The sequence below is a fragment of the Mizuhopecten yessoensis genome, unplaced genomic scaffold (genome assembly GCF_002113885.1).
Source record: "Mizuhopecten yessoensis strain PY_sf001 unplaced genomic scaffold, ASM211388v2 scaffold4835, whole genome shotgun sequence".
Taxonomy (NCBI): Eukaryota; Metazoa; Mollusca; class Bivalvia; order Pectinida; family Pectinidae; genus Mizuhopecten; species Mizuhopecten yessoensis.
The window spans coordinates 438,960-462,238 of NW_018405745.1; the positions used below are offsets into that span (position 1 = coordinate 438,960).

The following is a 23,279-nucleotide window of genomic DNA, read 5'->3' on the forward strand; positions in this document are numbered from 1 at the left end:
TTACGCTTCAAATGAGGTGTTTTTTTGTCAGCATATTAACATTTTATAATGACCTTTAGCATGTATATGACAAAAAGTATTTCTATAGTGTGAATTTATTCCTATAGTCCAAAACAGCATGCATAGTCGTCGCACGCGCCATTTTTTAAAAACGTGATAAAAAAAACAATGACATTTGAGTTTGAATTACGTTTTCTTGTGCTATTTGAACTTTAAAACTAAACATCTGTAGACAAAAATTGGTGCATGGCTATCTATTCTAAGACTGCATCATTATTATAACTGATTTGTTGACATATTTATTCATTTAGAAGTATTTTTGCAAAAAGTGATCCGATTTGGGTACTGATCCGATTTTTTCGTATTTCTTAACCGGAAATGAAGTATGTAAAAGTGAAAATAGGAGTTTAATGCCACCAAATATACGTATGGTTGTAGCGGTATTAACATTATTTTAAAAGGTTAAGCATTATAAAGTAGATGGAGGGTAAGTGGTGGAGAAAGGGATGTTCCTATGCATTTCATAACTGAAGGAAAACGATCCTACTGCATGTATAACTTACAATTTAGTCATTAAAATGTTTTATCTTTATTTTCTTCACGGATTTAATCAATGTTTTAAAAGTAATTTGATAATATTGTATTATTACCCGTACAAATTCACAGACAGGTTATGGACATTTATTAATTGTTTCAGACTGGTTATAAACTTATATTAACTATAACAAACATATTAGGAACATTTATTAATTGTTTCAGGCTACTTATAAACTTGTATTAACTATAACAAACATATTAGAAACATTTATTTATTGTTTCAGGCTGCTTATCACAGACATAGGAACATTTTTTTCTATTTACTGTTTCAGACTGGTCATGCACCTGTATTTATTATCACAGACAGGCTATGGATCTTGAATTATATTGCTTCAGATAAAATTGTTTTAACTATCACAGACATAAGGGAACCTACTTATGTATTTGTTATTCTATCTTCTATCAATACATCGAATTGTCATGTACGGAACATAAATCCATTGTTTCAAACTGGTTATAAACTTGTATTTACTTGTACTATCACAGACAAGAAGTAATATTTCATTATTTAATACATATATACAGATAAGTGATATTTCATCATCAGGTGCATGTTCTTTAACTGTCTTCGAGATATTGATCACTTGATATATTTTGTAGAGATACAATTGTATTTTGTGACCTAAAAGGCATTTCACACAAGCCAGATACATGGTAACAGCATGCACTTTATTACCATTCAAATATAAGATATCATGGTAAAACAGATATTTATATAATGAGAAAATAAATAAAAAAAAAGTATATGATATTATCGTACTACTAAAACATGCATTCCAAGCATTACAGGCCTAAATGTAAATGTTATGAGTAAAATAAATTGAGTCAGAAATCTGAGTACACAAAAAAAAATATAAGACAAAGATAATAAACGTGTTCCTCTAAGGAGAAAATTTTAACCAATCAGAATAGCATTAGCTATTTACACCGGTCCACTAAAATTTGCAAAATGGCTGCAAGTCTAGCTGCCGAACCGCAAGTCGGAGGATTTAATTTCGAAAATCATGCCAGGTAGCTTGTTTTGGTTCGCCGTTATATATACAAATGTGATTTAAGATATCGAGTTTTGTTTCTATGTGAAATTTTGAGTTCGTTTTCATTATAAACTCACCGAACTTAGCGTTCGGCGAGTAAATACAACGATGACAAAGCAACAACAAACGATTTACCAATGATCCTACCAATTCTTGCTTATTATTTCGTTTCAGAAATGTTTCCTTCGAGCAAAAAGGAATGCATCCACCAAAGGCTTACAAGACAGGGACTACTATCGTCGGTTTAGTCTACAAGGTTGGGCATTCAAAATGCTATGTCATTTTACAAAATATTTCGGCCCCCCCCCCCTTCCCGACCAAGGTTGGACACTACGGCACATATGGTGAATATCCTCCATTTGGGTAACAGTTACCCGTCATTAGTAACATTTTTATTACTGACATGGGGAATAAATGAAAAGAAGAGTTCTTTTAAACACTTTGAGCTAAAAGGGCGTCATTCTTTCACACAAGAAGCTATCAATTCTGATGTGTAAATTTTGGTTAAGTTGACAAACCACATCACTGACTTTGTTCTCTTTTGACTACAGCGAGCAATCCTAAGTCATTGGGATCATCCATTGCAAATGTGACAGGTTAGCATGAATGTTTCTGTGTTCTATTTAAAGCTTCCCCACACACACTATAAGCAATGGAGGTAATAAAGTTTGTCAGTTTTACAATATTTTGTGTACAATTGTACCCCATTTTAGTATTTATTGGCTTTTGGTGAAAGAAAGACTCCCTTTTTCCCCTAATATTTCTTTATCTTTATGTGTTTCTATTTCACTTTATTCCCCATTTCAGTGAAAACATTGTTGTTGTAAACAGGTAGCTGTTAAAGGATTATTACCTATGTGCGCTATTGTGCCCAACCTATTTCCTGAATTCCACTGGACGTTTCCCAAAGATCAAACACATTATTTCATTAAAACTAATCCCATTTTACTTGCATTGACTTTCCCATAAAACTGAGATAGTCTGACTTTAGACTTTCAAAACGATAAATAAACAAGTTATTTTGTAAACAAGTTGAGAATTAAAAGGTTTTGAAATTAAATGCCCCTTGAATAGTATTGTAATGTCTTACAGGAGATGTCATGAGAAATGCATGTACACAGGCATTCAAACCAGAGACCTCTGAACCTCAAATGGATGCTATACCAGTACAGGTTGCTGGCGGTCGATCCAGTCAAGTTCCACTACATTTCTTCTTCCTTTTTTTTTAAGCCTTCAACCCCAAATGAATCCCAGACATTTCAGTGCCCAGTGGTTTCAGTACTGAAAAATATGATGTATGTTGCAGTATTTTTTTGTTAAGAAAAAAAATGCTGGATTATCTTAAATAATAACGTCAGCAACACAAAGGACACAAAAAGCGAACAAAGCATAAAGAAGAAACATTAGTCCAAGTGCTAAAATAGCATCTTGGAACAGAAGCAACATTTAAGTACCAAAACATATGTACCCCTTTAAAACCCATGTTCGAATTTCCCCTTGCCAAGCTTGGTCACAGATACCACTGTGACAGGAAAGCAAAAATGCACTGCCAGAATTAATTGGATTTTAAGCTTAATCCTGGACCTCGGAACTCTAAAAAGACACTAACTAATTGAGCTACTTGCTTGGTGGCAATTAATCAACCCAATCAGGTCTACACAAGTACCAAACACCTGAGTGTACCAAAATGTCAGTACCTGGTTGAGATATCCCTTGACTTCTTGATATTTCTAATATTGGTGAGATTCCTGTAATATATATATGATATTTGAATGCACTTAAGTTGTCTTGCAAATTTGCTTTAGTCTTTGAGCATATAATTACCTTTGGGAGAGTCTGACAGCTCTGGAAAGTCGGTGGTTACACAAGGTCTGTAAAAGTTATCTCTTGATGTTAAACATCATATGTTAACTGTAATATATTTAACTTGTCTCCATACTATCTTTTACAGGATGGTATTGTATTGGGTGCTGACACCAGGGCAACAGAAGGATCTGTGGTGGCAGATAAAAACTGTGCAAAGATTCACTATATAGCTGACAATATTTAGTAAGTGAAGTAGCTAGTGTACCATTGGATAGATTGGTAGCTATATTAACTATGAGAATGTTGATGAATTCAATTGCAGAACTGAACTACTACCAATATAATTCACATGTTTAATGTATCCCATCTCATTCTTAAAATTGTAATTGTGTAGTAAACTGGAATGTGTACTAGAACATTCTAATGAAGTCGAAATAAAATAAAATTGCTGTTAGATGAAATTTGTGTTATCATTAGTGAGAATTGATCATAAAAAAAACAGCCAGAACAGAGCTCCCAGTATTAAATCCCAAAATTTATGTTTTGCTAAAGGCTGCATTTGACTACAGAAAAGCACCTTGGACTACAAAATCGAATTACTTGATTTTTTTGACAAAGTCTGGATTTTCCCTTTAAATAACACTTCTTATATTTTATTACCGAATCAGACTTGAATTAATCAACTTCTTTCTTTATGAAAATATTGAAAATTACAATTAATATTAAATATTAAAATTGAAGTGAAAAAATTGCCTGTACATTGAAGGGGCTGGTCGGGGAAAAAATGTCATATTTGCTAAAATGGCATACACATGTTTAAAATACCTTCTTATGAAATATGCCGATTCAAATTTTGCTGAACTTCACTCCATAAGAGTTAAAAATATAATTATATTAAAGAAATCCTAAATCGTCACCTGACAGTCTAAAACTCTCAATTGACCCAGATCAGTGATGTAATTTTACCGAACGCGAGTCATCAACAAGGCCAAATGTAAACATCGCGGCAAAAGAAAAAGATGCATGCAAAAGTCATGACAGGCATGAGGTATCGATATACCGTTATATATAACAACAACACATAGGTAGGAATACTACACTTGCATCATACATGACCTTTGAAAACAATTATTTACTGTAGTATTGCTGTCTTTTCCGCTAGTTGAGTCCGACATGGCACATGATGGCGTGCTATTGTTGTTATCTTCACTGCCTCAATTTTGAAACAACCATGTGACATATATAAATAGATATGCGCGTAATTTACGCGGGGCTTCCCCGAGATTTCAGTGGTCAAAACTGGACATTGCAAGCAGAACTTGACCATCATATTGCCGTGGTATAACGTTTGGAAGGCCAGAGAACGCATTAAGACCCATTTATTTTGTATTTTTTTCTCCGACCAGTCCCTTTAACATGGACACAGGCTTTGGAAATTTAAATCATAAACAGAGAAATGGTGAATTCAATAAGATCACCATGCAAACCACAGTTATGAATAAACATGCTGTTCTCATTACTGTAAGTTCATAAATTATTTATAGAATCAAAGTTATTTTTTTTAGCTTGTATTGAATCATTTAAGAATCACATTCGGTCTTGTGTACAGGATCTCAACGATGTGTGCTATGTTCAACATTCATGAGTCAAAGACCCCATGTTTTGATTTTTCTTGATTGTCCTACAAAATTTGAAACATCGAAGTTTGACTATATAATTAGTTATTTACACATTCCTATTATTGCTCATAAATAGATGGAAATATTGTTTAATTCACCATATCCATAGCAATTCTGAAGTTGTGTTATAACCATTCCAGTTGCTGTGGTGCTGGTACTGCAGCGGACACAGAGATGACCACACAAATGATCTCTTCACAGCTTGAGCTCCATCGCCTAAACACGGGGCGGATACCACGAGTGTGTACAGCCAACAGACTCCTCAAACAGATGCTTTTCAGGTAAACACATAAATTAGTTATGTTGAACAGATCTTTGTGTAAGGATGATTGCTATGAGGTTTTGTTCAACAGGAAATTTCATATCGGATGATCTTGTTCAACAGTTAAACCTCAATACTCTTTGCCTTGGAGTTGTGCATCTTTTCCTTTAATAACATGTTTGTCTGTTTGAATTTGAACTGTTCATTGAAAACTTTGTACACTTGATAAGTACCTAATAAATTAAATAAAGGAAGCAATTTCTCTGCTTGGTAATTGTTACTATTAATATTTTGAATTGTAAACACCATTCTGATGACACCAAGTATATTGAAACATGTCAAAATCTCAATAGAAATTGTCAATCACCTTCATGTGAATGTCAAGTCATCTTTGCTTTGAATTGGGATAACCTTTCTGTGCTGGACTACTGAATACTGAATTCCATAAGGAATGCATCCATAGAAGGCTACTGGACCTTAGGAAATAAAGGGACACAGACTCATTTGCTTCGTAATAAATTAGATGGTGATGCATTTGTGATCAATTTTGTATATCAACTATTCCTTTTGGAAATGGGCTCTATTTCTGAAAATTGAACGCAGGAGTTGGGGGTATAAGTTATGTTTTCTGTGGCTTAAATTTCTGGATGAAATTGCGTGCAATAGATTAGCTTCATTCAAATAATCAATTGAAAGTTAGACCATTGTATGATATATTGTGTTTGTATACAGGTACCATGGCAACATCAGTGCAGCACTTGTACTGGGAGGAGTCGACTCTACTGGCCCCCACCTGTACAGTGTATGGCCCCATGGCTCTACTGATAAACTACCATATGTCACCATGGGTAGGTTGTGCACCAGTGATGGGACATATGATGGAAATTTAACCGAAATATGGCCGAATATATGCTTCAATTTTGTAATTAGAATCAAGACTTTTTAACATAGAATTATAACCACAATAATTAAAGGTGGATAACATGCAAGCTCTTGACTTGTACATGTACTTTAATTGGTGGGTATTAGACTGATACAGATAGCCAGTGCTAAGTCCAATACCTTTTCTTCAGGCCATTTGATGATGATGATATATCTTAAGTAAAACATACAAAAGACAAGTGTTTATTGTAAAATCCTATTTTGACACTAAATAGCAAGATACTTGGAGTATAAACTTTATGTAAGTTACAGTTTTCTGGTTATGGTACTGGTTGAATTTTATTTCTCACTACATTTGTTTTTCTATGCATCTCATCACCAGTCCATTTACAGTATGCTGTTAACACCAAATAAAGATTTGTTTGGGCTCGTTAGAAAATGTGTTAACTAGAACAAGTTTTCCTTTAACTAGGTTCAGGATCCCTGGCAGCTATGGCAACTTTTGAGGACCGCTTCAAACCAGAAATGGAGGTAATGTAATGAAATGATATAACATTAATTAAGTAAAATGCAACAAAGGAGGATATTTGTTTTCTGTTGCGTTCATAATTTCAGAATTGGTTTATTTAGCTACAAGCCATACAAATTGTTCATTTAATACACTTCAGAAGTGATCATTTATTTATCTGTAAGCCATAACCAAATAAAAGAATTCTGTCTTTGCATATTGCAGAGTTATCTTCTCTTGGGAGTAGGTATTGATTGTTACGTCATTGGTCTGTGTGAGAAAATTACGTCGTTTTCTCAAAAATTGATGACGTTACTCTCACAAACAAGTGACGTAACAATCAATACCTGCTCCCAGGAGAAGATAACTCTACAATACGCAAAGACGGAATAATTAATACATGGTGATGTGGGGATAAGAAAATACCACCTATGAACCTGAGGGCAAAATATAAATATTCTACATCTATTTTTTTCATTTCAAAATAAATATTTATTGTTCACATCTTAAATACAAAGGAATCTGGTAACAGGCAAAGCCTATGAGAGCCCTCTCCTTCTACATCTGTACATGATAAGTTATTGATAACTGATTAATTTTCTCCCAAAATGTAGATAGGTTTGTTCAAATAGGATTGATGTGGTGTCTTTAGATCATGATACAACAACTTGCAAAATATAACATTTTTGGGTGTTCAACTTGAGCCATCCTTGGTGCTCCAGGGGTTATGATCACTTATGCTCTCTTCACTGGAATATGTAATGGCAAAATCAAAGGCATGAAGATAGCAATTTGACTGGACTGGTCTCTTGGGGGGAGGGGGGGGGGATGGATATCTGACAAATTGCAAGGCTGATACCTGTTCTTTGAAGATTAGAGGAGCAACAATCCACTTTCAAATCGGTCAATTTTACTGTTTTTTGATGAACATCCAAAGATCAGGCTAGTCTACTTGTCTCATCCACAAGGCGAGGCGCACTGAGCCTTCAATTTTATCATGACATATACCACAGGGATGTAGAGAGTGCAATTAGGCGTATAATTCCTGGAGTATTGAGGATGAGCTTAAGCCTGATGAACCAGACCTGTAATATATATATTAATGCAGATGTTGAAGTCTTTGCTAGGGCTGTAAGAAACAACATCAGACCAGTATGTCTGTTAACGTTCCACTTGAGATTTTTTTAGAAGTGTCGTTTATTCACCAGTTTTATCCTTAGTTTGAAGTTCTGCTGTTTTAATGTGCTCTGTGTTAGTGTGATCAAGTTCAAACTGTGCTGTTCACATTGGTACTGCTGGTGATATTTTATCATCAGTTTGAAGTTCTGCAGTTTTAATGTGCTCTGTGTTAGTGTGATCAAGGTCAAACTGTGCTGTTCACATTGTTACTGCTGGTGATATTTTATCTGCATAATTATATAGTTGATATTATACATCCAAAATACCCCCAAGATTGATCTCATTTCACAATTGAATGGCTCTTGCTTTGACATTTAGTTATCAGGTTTTTTTTTGTGGTTGATCAGTAAGCAAAAACATGAGTACATTGTAATTGAATTCATTTAATAAAATTATAACACACCACCAGAAAATTAAATTTTACCAAGGAAGTAATTTGAGAACATAAAACTTGAGATAAAGAATCCACAAAATGGTACCCAATCTTGTATTCAGTCATGCCATTTTTATGTGTGCAGAAAGACCAGGCCATACTGTTGGTGAGGGATGCTATTGCGGCTGGTATATTTAATGATCTTGGATCAGGAAGTAATGTGGATGTTTGTGTAATAACCAAGGGCAAGGTGGAATACATGCGTCCTTATGAAGAAGCCAACGTTAAGGGATTAAGGTATGACTGCATTCCCATCATACATCCATTGGAGGGTTTGTAGTGTATTCATTTAAAAACAAATTCATTTATAAATAAAAAAATCAGTAACGTTCATCAGTAATTGCAATTCATATAATTACAAGTTTTGGTTTTAGTTGTCATAATAACATCAAAAAAAGTATTAATGCTTGTAACCCTTTAATACTCGATGTGTTATTAATATGTTAATATTAATTCGACCCACAAGAGGTTTTTTGGTTTGTTAATAGTATTATGAGTAAGGAATGGGCTTTAGGTCAGTTATATGTTTAAAGTATGTTTTGATATCTTAAATGCAGAACTACATTCATTTTCTTTCAGATAAAGAAAAAAGTGACTCTTCATAGTTCATCTATTAATGGAAATGGATGGTAATGTTTGAAATTGGAATGTAATTGCTGAGCTCATTCCATGGGGCATCTGGACCAGAAAGGAAATGTGGTAGAGGACCCATTCACAAGTCAACTTTGTAGTGATTGTCACTATTGGACTTAATCTTTCATTATTTCATGGATATCTATTAATGTGACTCGTCACAAGAACCTGAATAATGTCCTTATCCTCTCATTCTACATATATATGGATAATTTTTTTTTTAAAATTATCACTCGAAGAACAATTGGAAAAGTAAATACTTCGCTTATATAATAACTAGTAATTGATAGATTTTATGTGGTGAACAAGCTGGAAAAAAAAAAGAAAAATAAAAAATAATAGGTGTATGTGATATGAAATATACAATTGGTAGTGCTAATGGTATTCAGAAGTGCTACATGTCAGTCATCAGGTATTCTTCCTGACTTGTTCAATAAAGAACTCAATTAATTGTTTACAAAAGGATATTTGTTGGTTTTTAGATCACCTGCCCGAAGGGCAAGTGAGCTTATGTCATGGTCCGTCGTCCGTCAACTTTTCCTTTAAACAACTTCTTCTGAAGAACGAACAGGCCTAGAGTCTTGATATTTGCCTGAAAGCTTGATTGGTAGGAGCCTGACAAAGTTTCAGATTAAAAATGACCTTGACCTACTTTCAAGGTCACATGGATCAAATGTGTGAAACACTTCAAACAACTTCTTCTGAAGAAATGAAAGGTATAGAATCTTCATATTTGGCTGGTGACTTTCTGGGATAGAGCCAAAAAAAGTTTGAGAATGATAATGACTGACCTACTTTCAAGATCTCGGGGGTCAAATGTGTCGAACACTTTAAACGATTTCTTCTGAAGAACTGAGAGATATATAGAATCTTCATATTTGGCTGGTGGCTTCCTGGGATTGAGCCAAACAAAGTTTGAGAATAAAAATAACCTTGACCTACTTTCAAGGTCTCTGGTATCAAATGTGTCAAACACTTTAAATGACTTCTTCTGAAGAACTTAAAGGTATAGAATTTTCATATTTGGCTAGTTGCTTCCTGTGATAGAGCCTGACAAAGTTTAAAAATGAAAATAACCTAGATCTCCTTATAAGGTCACAGGGGTCAAATAACTTCTTAAGAAGAACCAAAAAGCATAGAATCATATAATAATATTTGGCAGGTAGTTTTAACTGATGGAGCCAACAAAGTTCGTGAGTGAAATATTTGTAATACAGTATAATATTTAATGATAAAATTTTGCTGTGACTGCTTAGATATTCAGGTGAGCGATACAGGCCCTCTTGTTAAAAGCTAGAAGGTTGGTTATTACATGTGCATCATATTGAGTTATCATGAACTCAAGGAATCAGAATTGAATGGTTCAATAAAAATATTTATACAAAGTGAAGACAGCATATATTAAAAACTTGAAAAAGTAACATTTTGATGATTATTAATTAACTTTCTTTTGTAATATTTTCATAGTTTCTTTCAACATCTTCATAATAAAGTGATGCACTGATGTAATCATTGAAATATAGCATCTATTATAAATCAGAAAAAGCCCACTTTACCATTCAACATTTTTATTACCGAAATAAAAAACAGGATTACAAAACAAACATCACAATATAACACTGAAAATTTGTTTTACTATGTTAGCTACATCTAAACATTGTACTCTCTCACTGAAAATACTGCATTGACATAGGATTTCCTTGAAAGACATCAATATATCTGTAAATACCATAACTCATTGACCTGTGTATATTTTGCTCAACATTATGACATAAAACCTAATTGTATTATACACATATACCAATATGCTACCGCATTTACAGTTACCATTGATACAGCAAGATATTATCAATGTTCTCATATGTTAGTTCTCACAAAAAAGCTACAGGTCTTGGAGTGTCCCACAAAACGTTTGAAGTGAAGACAGAATTATTTTTATGCTTGTAAAATCTGGAATGTGTATTGGATTTCATTTAGATGATGTCTAAACATATAATGTAAACATAATAATGGTTTCTGAAAAAGAAAATGAAAGATTGTCACAATTGTTCTAAAGACTTGCCCCGCTTGTTTATAAAGAGGGGTTTAATTTAACTGACTTCAGGTTCTGGTAAATATGTGCAGACGACTTTAATAGCCACGCGTATCCATACTCTTATTCAAACCTTTACATACTCTGCAAGATTATTTTTATTTTGTTCACATCAATATGATTTTGTAACGGTTTTTGTGTACAATATATATCAACGTGTGTTGCACACCATACAAGTAAAGGACAAACAGAAATGCAAAATGACTTTGAAAAAATGGCAGTATTTGAATATTTTTTTCATACTGCTGTCATTGATAATGAAATTAATGAAATAATACTTAGACATATACAAAGTGTAGACTTAAGTTTTCACCATGGTATCAAATATAGGTAACTGAAAAAATTCTAATTGATCACATTCCAAATTGTTTATTTTAAGACATTTAAATACTGATGTCAACAATAATTTTAATCCCTTTGCCATATGGCACATATTTACATATAATTTTCAGTGTTACAAAATTCTAATTAATCAGGCTATTCTGCAATTGAGCAGTGTATATTTGCATAGAAGTACACAATTGTACATGAACGATTTCTGTACAAAGTTACAATAAATAACATTAATTTTACAGCTATATTATATTATATTGTGCATTGCAAGACATTATATTTTTCTTTTAACAAAACATGTTAAAATTAATTTCATTGTTCCATTTATTATTAGGTTACCCCACAGCTTTCAATCTCAATCATTATACAGGAGTGTGTACTGTACCAAAAGTCCCGCAATAAACACTGGGTCGGAGTATCACTTTGTGAAGTCAAATCTGTATCCTGGATACTATATTTATATTAATTAGTTTCCTGGAGGTGAATGAGGGGAGAGCATGTTCTGTTATGGCTAGGAGTATTTTAACTTTGGCCTTTATCGGAAGTATCAACATTCATCTGTCCCACATAATGCATATGAATATTTATGGATATTGCAAACGTCATCCAAAAATGATATATGACTAAAAATAACATCAGGGCAACCATATCTTAAAGAAAGTAAATTCTCAAGACAGGGAAGCTAGTGATTGCAGATATAAGAGGACCTCAAAGTGAAAGAGAAAAAATACAATTAACAAAAAAAAAAAAAATCATTTCACATCCCTTGAGTCTGGACTGACTTCTAAAAGTATTGCAATGAGTCATTACTTGAGACTTTAAAATGGAAATGGACCTTTAAGCGAGATTTTTTCAGAAAAAAAATCCGGCAATATTTACAACTAGATAAGTATGAACCGTAGGAAACTCAAAGGGATCCTTTACAAACCACAGCCCCTATTATAAAATCTTGAGTGACTAGGCATCATTTATAATGATGGCATCAAACATTACACACAATTCCCAAAAAAACTATGCAAACATAAAATAAATTCTGCTGAACACGTTGTGATATGTCACTTTAATGCACTACTTCAACTGTAATTTACCAAAAGTTGTAATACCCCAACCACCCCTAAAGAAAGAAAAATTATGTACAAAATGGCCTTCAAGAATATTAAAAGTTGATGTTCTCATATTTGGTCAATATGAACTGGATTCTATTATTCAATCTGAGTACAATAGCCTCATTATTAATTCACCATAAGAATGTTACAAGATCAGTTGAAACAATTTTGAGACTTTTAATGTACAGCTGTTATAGAATACAAACCCCTTGCACCATCATGGCGTCTAGCCAGATGAAATACAAATAGAAATGCCAGCGACTAGCAAACACTCGTCTTCATACGTACCAGTAGAATTAGTAGATGTGTCAGTAGTAGTCAAAGACTAATGGTATGACATCGACAATGGTGAGTTTTTTCATACTCCTTTGTTGTTGGGAGCAATTTATCACAAATTTTGTCGCCTTATTTTCATTTCTTTTAGTTTTCTGAAAAATGTCATCATTTCAGTTGTCGACTACATCTATTGCACACAAATAAACACCTGTACACCCACACACCAGAGAACAGGTAACAATGATCACACCTGTACACCCACACACCAGAGAACAGGTAACAATGATCACACCTGTACACCCACACCAGAGAACAGGTAACAATGATCACACCTGTATAATGATGGTGTCACCAAATACAGTGTTATTGTAAAAACAAAATTATTGAATGACTAGCAGCATTTTAAATAGCGGCAACATATTTACAGGCTTTATACCAAGTGAAAATGTATCGAACACTAAACACCAGACATTTTTTCTCTCTTATACATGTATCATTTATCAACATATCTCTGTTTACAAAATGACTATGTCAGAAACCTTAAATCATATGGTTTAACTAGCAGAAGTTTCGAAAAATAGTTCTTGTCAATACAGTACGTTCACACAAATCAATGCAGTGCAGTTGTACTCAGTTTTATTTCAATACAATTAAAATGTGTATCCGATTACAGCAATACAAATGATTTAAATAGACACTACAAAATAAGAAATGACAGACATCATGATGACATCTGGATATTAAAACACATACTGCATGTTTGTACCTGAGTAACTATTTCATCAACATTGGCATTTGTAATTACTTACACAGTATTTTTTCAAAACACAATTTTAAAATGACATATTTTTTCAAATAACTGGTAGTGTTGTTCCATTTTTTTTACAAAGATAATAATTACCACCATTTATACTTAATGTATACCGGTAATTTGCACACATATGTAATTTACGCAGGTACTTTTTGAGGCTGAAAATCCCCAAAAAACAAATATTTTGCGCACCATTTTTTTTTTTTAAACCCGACTTGAAATTGAATTACTAACCAAGAATGATTTTCTATAATCAATCATGGCTTTAATTTAATATGGCAAATGCTTTCAACCGAGGTGCAGATCAGAATCTATACCCAAGAGTGGGATGACCCCCAATGGGCTGAGAGGTGGGGCCAGAGTTTAATATAGATTTTGAGACTCGATAAAATGATAAAACAATTTTGCAGTTAATTGCATTAAACATTACTACATATACACTGAAGCTACATGTGTAGGTATTAAAAACATTTCTGCATTTATTTCCCTTTCATTTTATAATCGAACACGAATCGATCGTAAATTGTTTGAGAAATGGTGATAACGGATCATGAATGATGAAGCAATTCCCAACACTAGTTCCTGGTTGATACACCTTCATGGTTTGTGTTTAGATTCTAAACTTTCAACAGTTCATGACCACAGATGAATCAATGACATGATTACTTTACAATTAAATGACTACATCATATGAATGTACACAAATACTGCTTTTGGGACTTGAATGGTAATGGTGACGGCAGCATAAAGAATATGTTTTGGAAACATTTGGTTCTATTTCGTCTTTGTTATACAGAGTATCGGTGAGCACAGTTCTACGTTGTGAACAGTTCCTACACAGATGTGATGGGGAACAGGTTGTGGGCAGTTCCCACACAGATATGGGGAACAGGTTGTGGACAGTTCCCACACAGATATGGGGAACAGATTGTGAACAGTTCCCACACAGATATGGGGAACAGATTGTGGACAGTTCCCACAGATATGGCGAACAGATTGTGGACAGTTCCCACACAGATATGGGGAACAGGTTGTGGACAGTTCCCACACAGATGTGATGGGGAACAGGTTGTGGGCAGTTCCTACACAGATATGGGGAACAGATTGTGAACAGTTCCCACACAGACATTGGGAACAGGTTGAGCACAGTTCCGCGATATGGGGAACAGGTTGTGGACAGTTCCTACACAGATATAGGGAACGGGTTGTGGACAGTTCCCACACAGATATGGGGAACAGATTGTGGACAGTTCCCACACAGATATGGGGAACAGATTGTGGACAGTTCCCATACAGATATGGGGAACAGGTTGTAAACAGCTCCCATACAGGTGTGATTGGGAACAGGTTGTGGGCAGTTCCCACAGATATGGGGAACAGGTTGTGGACAGTTCCCACACAGATATGGGGAACAGATTGTGAACAGTTCCCACACAGATATTGGGAACAGGTAGAGCACAGTTCCCACACAGATATGGGGAACAGGTTGTGAACAGCTCCCATACAGTTATGGGCAACAGGTTGTGGACAGTTCCCACACAGATATGAGGAACAGGTTGTGAACAGCTCCCATACAGATGTGATTGGGAACAGGTTGTGGGCAGTTCCCACACAGATATGGGGAACAGGTTGTAAGCACTTCCCACACAGATATGATTGGGAACAGGTTGTGGACAGTTCCCACACATGTGTGATGAGGAACAGGTAGAGCTGTTTCCAAATAGATATTGGGGAACAGGTTGTGAACAGCTTCCATACAGATATAGGGAACAGGTTGTGGGCAGTTCCCACACAGATATGGGGAACAGGTAGAGCACATGTCCCACACAGATATGGGGAACATATTGTGGACAGTTCCCACACAGATGTGAGGAACAGGTTGTGGACAGTTCCCACAGATATGGGGAACAGATTGTGAACAGTTCCCACAGATATGGGGAACAGGTTGTGGACAGTTCCCACACATGTGTGATGAGGAACAGGTAGAGCTGTTTCCAAATAGATATTGGGGAACAGGTTGTGAACAGCTTCCATACAGATATAGGGAACAGGTTGTGGGCAGTTCCCACACAGATATGGGGAACAGGTTGTGAACAGCTCCCATACAGATGGGATTGGGAACAGGTTGTGGGCAGTTCCCACACAGATATGGGGAACAGGTTGTAAGCACTTCCCACACAGATATGATTGGGAACAGGTTGTGGACAGTTCCCACAGATATGGGGAACAGATTGTGAACAATTCACCCAAGAAGACAGGTTATGAATTGTGAAGCGTTGCACAAGAATTATTCAAAAATTTCTGACATTTTAGGGTGGCAGAAAGTCATGCACCTTATCAAAATTTCTCCTTATTACAGATATTTCTTTTCACACTGATAGCATAACAGGATATCCAACAAAAAGATATGTTTTTACAGTAGTTTATCACAACCAATAGCTATCATACATTGATTATCCAAAGCTTTCTTGAGTAAGCATGTGAAATTGGATATGAACCTATATAACAATGTAAAGGCAAGAGAAAAGTAATAGTATATTGCAGTATCTTAATATCATTTTGCCATAATAAAAACACTTAAGTTTGCAATTTTACTATAATAAACATCAGTATTAATCAAAGGATCAAATTCCATTTTCTTTTTCATGATTGCATAAAATACACATCCTGCAAGATATTTTATTTTACCGTTGAGGCTGATCACAAATGTTAAAATTTCCAAAAATATTTTTTTCTAATTTTGATTGTTTTCTCATACACAAGTGTTAAATCACTTCAAAATAGATTCTAATTTCCATTTATATATACAGAACAGGTATTTCTGTTGATGCTTTTCTACTATGTAGGTTTTATACATTTATGTAATGATTTTAACTAGAAAGTTTCAACAATGCAAATCCATATCCTAGAGCGTGTGGGACATTATGTTCCAGGTATATTAAGTCACTAGTGTCAGGTAAAAGTAATAGTATCCTTACATTTTTCAACATAGCGCTATCATCACAATAATATTGATCCAAAAAGTTTGATGGTTTCGTTCTGATTACATGATTCCTATTTAAAGTGACAACTTGTGAGCCGAAAAAGTTCAACAGTGATTTGAAGTTAGAAAACAAATATCATTGCACACCATATATATTAACCAATCAGATTACATGTCACATTATAATTTATTGATGTTTGAAATGCAGACAGTTTCATCAAAAGAAAATATTGATTGTGTCTATATTTCCAAATGTTTTATACATTGTAACTACATATTTGTTCTCAAATACATTTCAATAAAGATGGGACTTTATAGTGTTCAGGATTTGAAGGAAGAAATACTTTGTGCTACAAACCTATAGATACCGCAAACAGTTAATTCAAAGTGACTTGAATATATATTTACAATTTTTTTTCTGTACAAGAAATATAGCTGCCAATCCGCCTACAACGTTAATGATGAATATTCCTGAATATTGGTTCAACAAGATACATGCAGGTCTGCTCGGACAGCCAATAACTGGACAACACCTTGTATTGTATATATCCGATCAGGTAACCAAACAGTACATCACTAACATGATGACGCCCAAGCATCAGTCTGGATGCAGCGACAAAAACTGACCACAGCAATATGAGTCCTGGGAATGACGAATTCACAACCAGTCTTTCAGTTAGAAGGAAGGCCACCATTGCTGCTCGTGTAGCATGGCCGGATGGAAAGGAATAGTTGTCAACAGAAAGTGTTGCAAACATGTCCATTTTATTGTGTGCTGGTCTTGGTCGCTGAAACAGGAACTTCAGAAATGCCACTACTATCAGATCACCAAGAAGACCTGCAAGAAAAAAATGAATCCTAAATATCTATATGATATATATTAATCAGCAATTAGGAAAACTATTCAAATAACGTCAGCTTCAGGACAGTTTCAACTTGAAATCTTGCGATTGCTATTATCTGCGATATGATAAAATTTCAATTAATTCTGGCAGATAAGGTAATACAATTTATTATTCTGCAGAAGCTGCCTATCGGGCACCAACTACAAGTCCTATGCCACCTGACAAAGTACCTCCATAGTGTGTAAGTTTATGTGTGGAATATAAGGGTTTTGTTTTGTAGTAGCTGGTAGGATCATGCTTCCAGCAGAATTTATTTTTCCTGACAATTAGAAGGCTGCAGCAAAGACACTGTAGCATCTACCTCAGACTATTTTATACTCCCTTGGTTAATGCATATGAATTGTGTGAACAGTAACAATTTCTCTGAAAATCCAGGCTATAACATCTTAAGGGATTGAGCCCTGACCATTGTGTGAAGACCTGCAGATTGGTAAAGATTTGGCCAGGTCTATTTGGAGTTCCCAGGTTCAAATTCCGATCTGGACCCATTTTTGTTTTCCTCTCCTGTTACAGTGTAGCCCGAGTTTCCTCTGGCCCTGACACCAGACTTGTACATTTTGATAGATAGATGTCTGGTGTCCAGAGCTAGTTATATATATATTAACAGGTTTCCAGGGGTGCAGAGAGCGAAAGTGAGCATAACCCCTGGATATCGAGGATGACTGTAGGGGACTTAAAATAGCTGCTACTAATCACTAAGGTGATTCACTAGTTCTTGCTGAAATCTACTAGTCTAGCTAGCGTTAGTGTCAACCCCTGACTATGTAAAAAAAACAATGTCTCGTCATTAGAAGCTACATAATATCGCAGCTATGTGTGCACCATTTGGCATGGGATAACAAAATCTAATTAACAGTTATAAATTAACTGTTATCTTCTGGGGCGGAGACTTAGTAAAAGGAGAGTGGTGCAGAGACGTATAAAGCCATGTTTATGTGTTATATACGTCTCTGAGTGATGTAAGAATGAGACAGGTGACCAGATTACTGGTACTAGTCCAAAATAAATGACTATCTCTTTAATAAATAATGGAGCAGATACTTTGTTGTCTACCTTCTGGTCGGTTGCTTCGTTGTAAGTAAACTTATATTGTGAAGTGATCACTGTTTGTTGATTGTGTANGGCGGGGGGGGGGGGGGGGGCAGGGGTAATGTTCAATACATATGTAATAAACTAGGTCCATACTCATGATAAAATTACACTCCCTAGTTTTGCTATTTACCTATTAATAAATTAATTAGAACTTCGATGTGTGCTGCTTTGTGGAGAGTCAGTAGCAAGGCAACGGTTCCTAATAGCCAAGGAATTCCATGGCAAGATATTTCCAATGCCTTCATCAGAGGTCGGAGGTTTCCAACCGAGGAATCCTTGTCGGCACAAATACTGCATTTCTTCGTCAGTCTAAGGTCGACCGAGGCTATAGACTTCAAAAAAGAATCAACTGTTTTAATCAGTTTCTGGTGTTGCAAGTCCTTATTGCGACTATTAGAACCATTGGGCCTTCGTTTTTTTCTTGCAATGGATGACATTTTCGTTCCTCAATCGGCTAGTTCTAGCCAGGCTCAATATAATCTCACGATTTCATTGGTCGACGTCGAACTCCCGGGAAATCCCTTTCGGTGAGGAACTCTGGGTAGAACACTATATATAGAAGGCGTGCTTGTTTCCATGACTGCAATGTCTTTTTTGTTTAAATTATTTTGAAACAATGCTTATAAGCTCAAATGATATCAATTTATATCTGTACTAAATAAAAATGCATATTGCAACAATATATTTTGAATATACTTAGTTTGGAAAGAATTTAGTTGTGAAATTTGTTTAATGGTCACGTGATTTCCATCTATGACGTCAAGGAGAGTATTTCGGGAGCGGGAGATACAATATGATAGTTTAGCGTTTGACAGCAAGCTCAAAATGTATACGAAAGAACAATTATTGACCACATATTTTCCTGAATATGAAGAAAATTAACACAGCTTAATTTCAAGTAAGAAGAGTGCGCCAAAGAAAACTTCAAGAGACTGTCACTCGTAAGGAAAGAATATAAAACATGTCGAAAAAAACTGAGCCGGAAAACAGCCCTTCTTGGTGTAATCAAAACGCCATAGGAGCAGATGTGGTTCCCGATATTTTATCGAAGATTAGAGTATTGAACTTGAATGCAAGAATTGAAAACCAACCAACTACAATAGATGAAAGTTCAAACGCTGTTTTGAAGTACCAGACTCCAAATTTCCGGTAAGGCAATAGAACTTAAAACATCCACGTTTTGTCAACTTGGCACTTGACATAACTTCCTACGCATAATCATTTATTTTTCCGTCGTACATAATAATTTGAAATTAGTATCAGTCCTTGCAATATGATCCGCACACAGGGGTGGGCCACCCCTGGCCTGCAAGGACGGTCCGTTCGTTTCTCAATGTTGGTTTTTCATTGAACTTTGAAGACCAAGAAGATAAATAAGATTCTAAACCTGAACTAACATTTTTCACAGCTGAATGTATATATTACAATTGCCACTTTTCTAATCAATCAAAGTTGTTTTCAGAGTCTCGGCCACCATAGAGATGGCCCCAATGCCTGAAGATCATAAATGGAAGGTTGGTTGGATCCAGGCTTGTACAGACATGATGTTTCACAATACATATGGAGATGAAGGATAGTAAGTAGTTAAGTACATGTATTATAGTTTAACTGTACATGTGCATACATGCATTTAAGTTTTAACACAAAAACAGTCAAAGCAGTTAATATTTTTCTGAGAACAGGAACGATCATTTTAATATGGTAATAAATGATAATTTAATGGTAAGATTAAACTCATTAACAAAAGTACATTTTACTTCATTTATATCACTATAATAATTAAATAATTATATATCAATAATAATTGCTAAAGAAATTATCAGCACTCACTTTAATTGCAAACCAATTTGATTTTGGGGTTAAATCTCTCCAATGTTGATAGAGATTTGATTTCATGTGCACTGAACTAGATTGTTGTTTGTTTTAACCCATATCAACATTATATAAATTGTATACTTTGTATTAAAAAAAATAACGAGTCAATGTATATCAGTGTACAATATCATGCTAAGTACATAAAATGAGTGTCTTAAAATTATTAGGCGTTCGTGAAAAAAATCACACCACAAATTTTAAGTCTGATTTGGATACAAGCTACGATTTAAAATATTCATCAATCAGAGTTCTTCTGTGTCTTTTACACCATGATGTGCGGTACTGTATTTTTCCTCTTTCAATCTTTCAGTACAAGTTGGGAATTTCCAGAACTGACCAGCGGACAACAAGTAATGATAAGCGACTGTGATGGTCATCACTACCCATGGTATGGATCCCGCAATGAGACTGTTGTGTTTCAGGGTCCATGCACCATGTATCAATCCGCCAATATCAGCATGAATGACAACTTCCATCCTCACGTGACATGGCGTAATCCAGCAAACCGTGGCCAGAATGAACCAAACCTGACAAAGATTGTCCGTGATCAGTCCTTTAATGTCTGGCTTGTTGCTTGGAATATGTCGGAACAAAAAGCTTACATCCTCAAAACTGTGCGATGGAACATGCGGTTGGACATTAAAGTTGATCCAAAGAAACCATTAGGACAAAGGGCAGAATTAGTCAGCAACCCAATCCCTAAACAGCCAGAGCTACTAACAGAGAATGTTCCTCTACCAAGATGTGCCTTGATGCCCCCTAATGCCAACAGTGCTCAAATGCTTGTTTGGAGGCCAGCAACTGGACGACCATTGTGTGTTATACCTCCTGTATGGCAGAATGATGTTCCAGTCGAAGAACAAGTGCGAAAATATGATAGCAAACTCTGCAGACTTTAAAGATTACATATTTACATTTCTTGAGGTCTGGATACCAATAGAGTTTATATGATGTAGTTTTACACTTTATTTTATATGTATATATTGACTTTTGAAGGAAACTATAATATATATTTTTAATGCTTTTTGTAATTAATGGTAAGTAATTTATAAATTATATTTTTACAATCAAGGTTCTTTAATACTATCAGCAATCATGCAAGTCTTTTTCTGATTCTGTGATAAATAATTGTGACACCCAATAAATCATATTTAAATTTGAGGTACAAATTTTGAAATTTTACAACATTCAATTTTTTTAATTTATTGCTATTCAGTCAATTTTATTTTAATTTAAGTTAAGAACTATTCTCAAATCTGAAAAAGGTAATACACTGCATATTTATTGAATAAATATTCAGAAAATCACATCAATGTTGTGTTGTTATTAGCTTATGATTGATATACTCTTGTGTATGTTTATCAATGTAGGGACATATTCTTCAGCACAAGATTAGATGTCAGTGTTAAACTGCTTAAATACCTGTCAATGACATTTTGAAAACAGCAGGATCATGGTCTTATGATCTTTGCTGTAGGAACTAAAACAAATCTGTGACTGCATATGAACCATTGGCATTCATAACGGCAGGGGATCACATGTCCTCCCTTTGCTAGATGTTGTTATTCTGATATGTTTACAATTGTATGTAATTCATAAGTGATAATGTATATCAGTTACAATATATTTTGATTGCTGCACAACTTTAAAACACGAATGCTAGTAACTTCACTTGTGTCCTAGGAGAATTCCTCTCTGACTTTTGACTTGCAGATTACTCTTGTTGGTTAAATATTTAATTATTAAATCAGCATTTGCCCATAAAGTGGTTAAGTTTTTGTCGGGACAATTAGCCCTTTCATTTCAATCCTGTTTCCTTTAAATGTTGAAGAGTTTACCAATATTTTACATGGTTGTGCATGTGTATGAGGTATATCAATATCATTATAATTTATATACATTGTCTTGCCTTTGAGTAGTAGGACAATTGCAAACTGTTCTGGAATACCACGGTTGCCTTTTTATGCAGCAAATTTCTGTACAGCTTGGTAGGAAAGAATATGACACTACCTGGACAACTGAGGATCTGATTCTCTTGTAGCTTGTTAGGATTTCCCACTATTATATATATAACAATGGCGATATGGCTGGATTGCTACAGTATATCACATATGATAGGCATCCTTTAAGATACAAAAGCCATGCAAGTTAAGTTGATATACAACAAGTAGTAGTTTAGTAACTGACCTTAACCATTCTTTTTAACCTGGTCACTGAAGTTGAAAATGTAGGTCAGAAGCAGCATCTGAAGCATCAAATGTGATGAGCATCCTTAGATACATAAGCCATGCAAGTTTAGTTGATGTACAACATGTAGTTACTTAGTAACTGACCTTAACCAACCTTCTTAACCTGGTCAGTCAAGTGGAAAATGAAGTTCAGAAGCAGCATCTGAAGCATCCCATGTGATAAGTATCCTTGGATACATAAGCCATGCAAATTTAGTTGATGTGCAACAAATAGTTACTTAGAAACTGACCTTAACCAATTTTCTTAACCATAGTGCAGGTGGGGCCTGCCCTTAACCAATTTTCTTATGATTTGTTACCCTTTGTTGGCAATTTTAAATTTATCTTGACAAGTAATTTTAATTTCCATCCAATTTCGTATGTAATATTGTTAGCTTACCTGGCACGAAGTGCCTAGTGAGCTTATGCTGTGGCGCGGCGACCTGAGTCCGTCCGGCTGTCCGTCTGGCTTCAATATTTTACTTTAAACGACTTCTTCTTAATAACCGAAAGGCCTAGGGTAATGATATTTGGCCAAAAGCAAGCTGAGATGAAGGGCTACAAA

At 35.0% G+C, this 23,279-nt stretch overlaps 4 protein-coding genes across 5 annotated transcripts; 2 read left to right on the top strand and 2 right to left on the bottom strand.

Moving 5' to 3' along the window:
- Positions 1-1,526: 1,526 nt before the first annotated feature.
- Positions 1,527-9,475, top strand: LOC110449858 (proteasome subunit beta type-7-like). The gene is made up of 8 exons (XM_021496991.1): positions 1,527-1,608; positions 1,806-1,887; positions 3,583-3,680; positions 5,257-5,397; positions 6,111-6,226; positions 6,733-6,791; positions 8,466-8,617; positions 8,960-9,475. The coding sequence occupies exons 1-8, from the start codon at positions 1,547-1,549 to the stop codon at positions 8,961-8,963; spliced, it is 714 nt and encodes a 237-aa protein (XP_021352666.1). The 5' UTR covers positions 1,527-1,546; the 3' UTR covers positions 8,964-9,475.
- Positions 9,476-10,564: 1,089 nt separating this feature from the next.
- Positions 10,565-15,680, bottom strand: LOC110449859. 2 transcript variants are annotated; one of them, XM_021496993.1, is made up of 2 exons: positions 13,153-15,680; positions 10,565-13,112 (listed from the first exon to the last, which is right to left on the bottom strand). In XM_021496993.1, the coding sequence occupies exon 1, from the start codon at positions 15,663-15,665 to the stop codon at positions 14,406-14,408; it is 1,260 nt and encodes a 419-aa protein (XP_021352668.1). In that variant the 5' UTR covers positions 15,666-15,680; the 3' UTR covers positions 10,565-13,112; positions 13,153-14,405. The 2 variants fall into 2 exon arrangements, with proteins under 2 accessions (XP_021352668.1, XP_021352667.1); XM_021496992.1 differs by having other exon boundaries at positions 10,565-13,028; positions 13,113-15,680.
- A 1,164-nt stretch (positions 15,681-16,844) lies between these two features.
- On the bottom strand, positions 16,845-19,110 carry LOC110449867 (phospholipid phosphatase 6-like). Its single transcript, XM_021497007.1, has 2 exons — positions 18,742-19,110; positions 16,845-17,452 (listed from the first exon to the last, which is right to left on the bottom strand). Exons 1-2 carry the CDS (start codon positions 19,046-19,048, stop codon positions 17,070-17,072), a joined length of 690 nt encoding a protein of 229 aa, XP_021352682.1. The 5' UTR covers positions 19,049-19,110; the 3' UTR covers positions 16,845-17,069.
- Positions 19,111-19,359: 249 nt separating this feature from the next.
- On the top strand, positions 19,360-21,795 carry LOC110449868 (protein FAM78B-like). The gene is made up of 3 exons (XM_021497008.1): positions 19,360-19,760; positions 20,074-20,187; positions 20,797-21,795. Exons 1-3 carry the CDS (start codon positions 19,573-19,575, stop codon positions 21,383-21,385), a joined length of 891 nt encoding a protein of 296 aa, XP_021352683.1. The 5' UTR covers positions 19,360-19,572; the 3' UTR covers positions 21,386-21,795.
- The last annotated feature ends 1,484 nt before the right edge of the window (positions 21,796-23,279 follow it).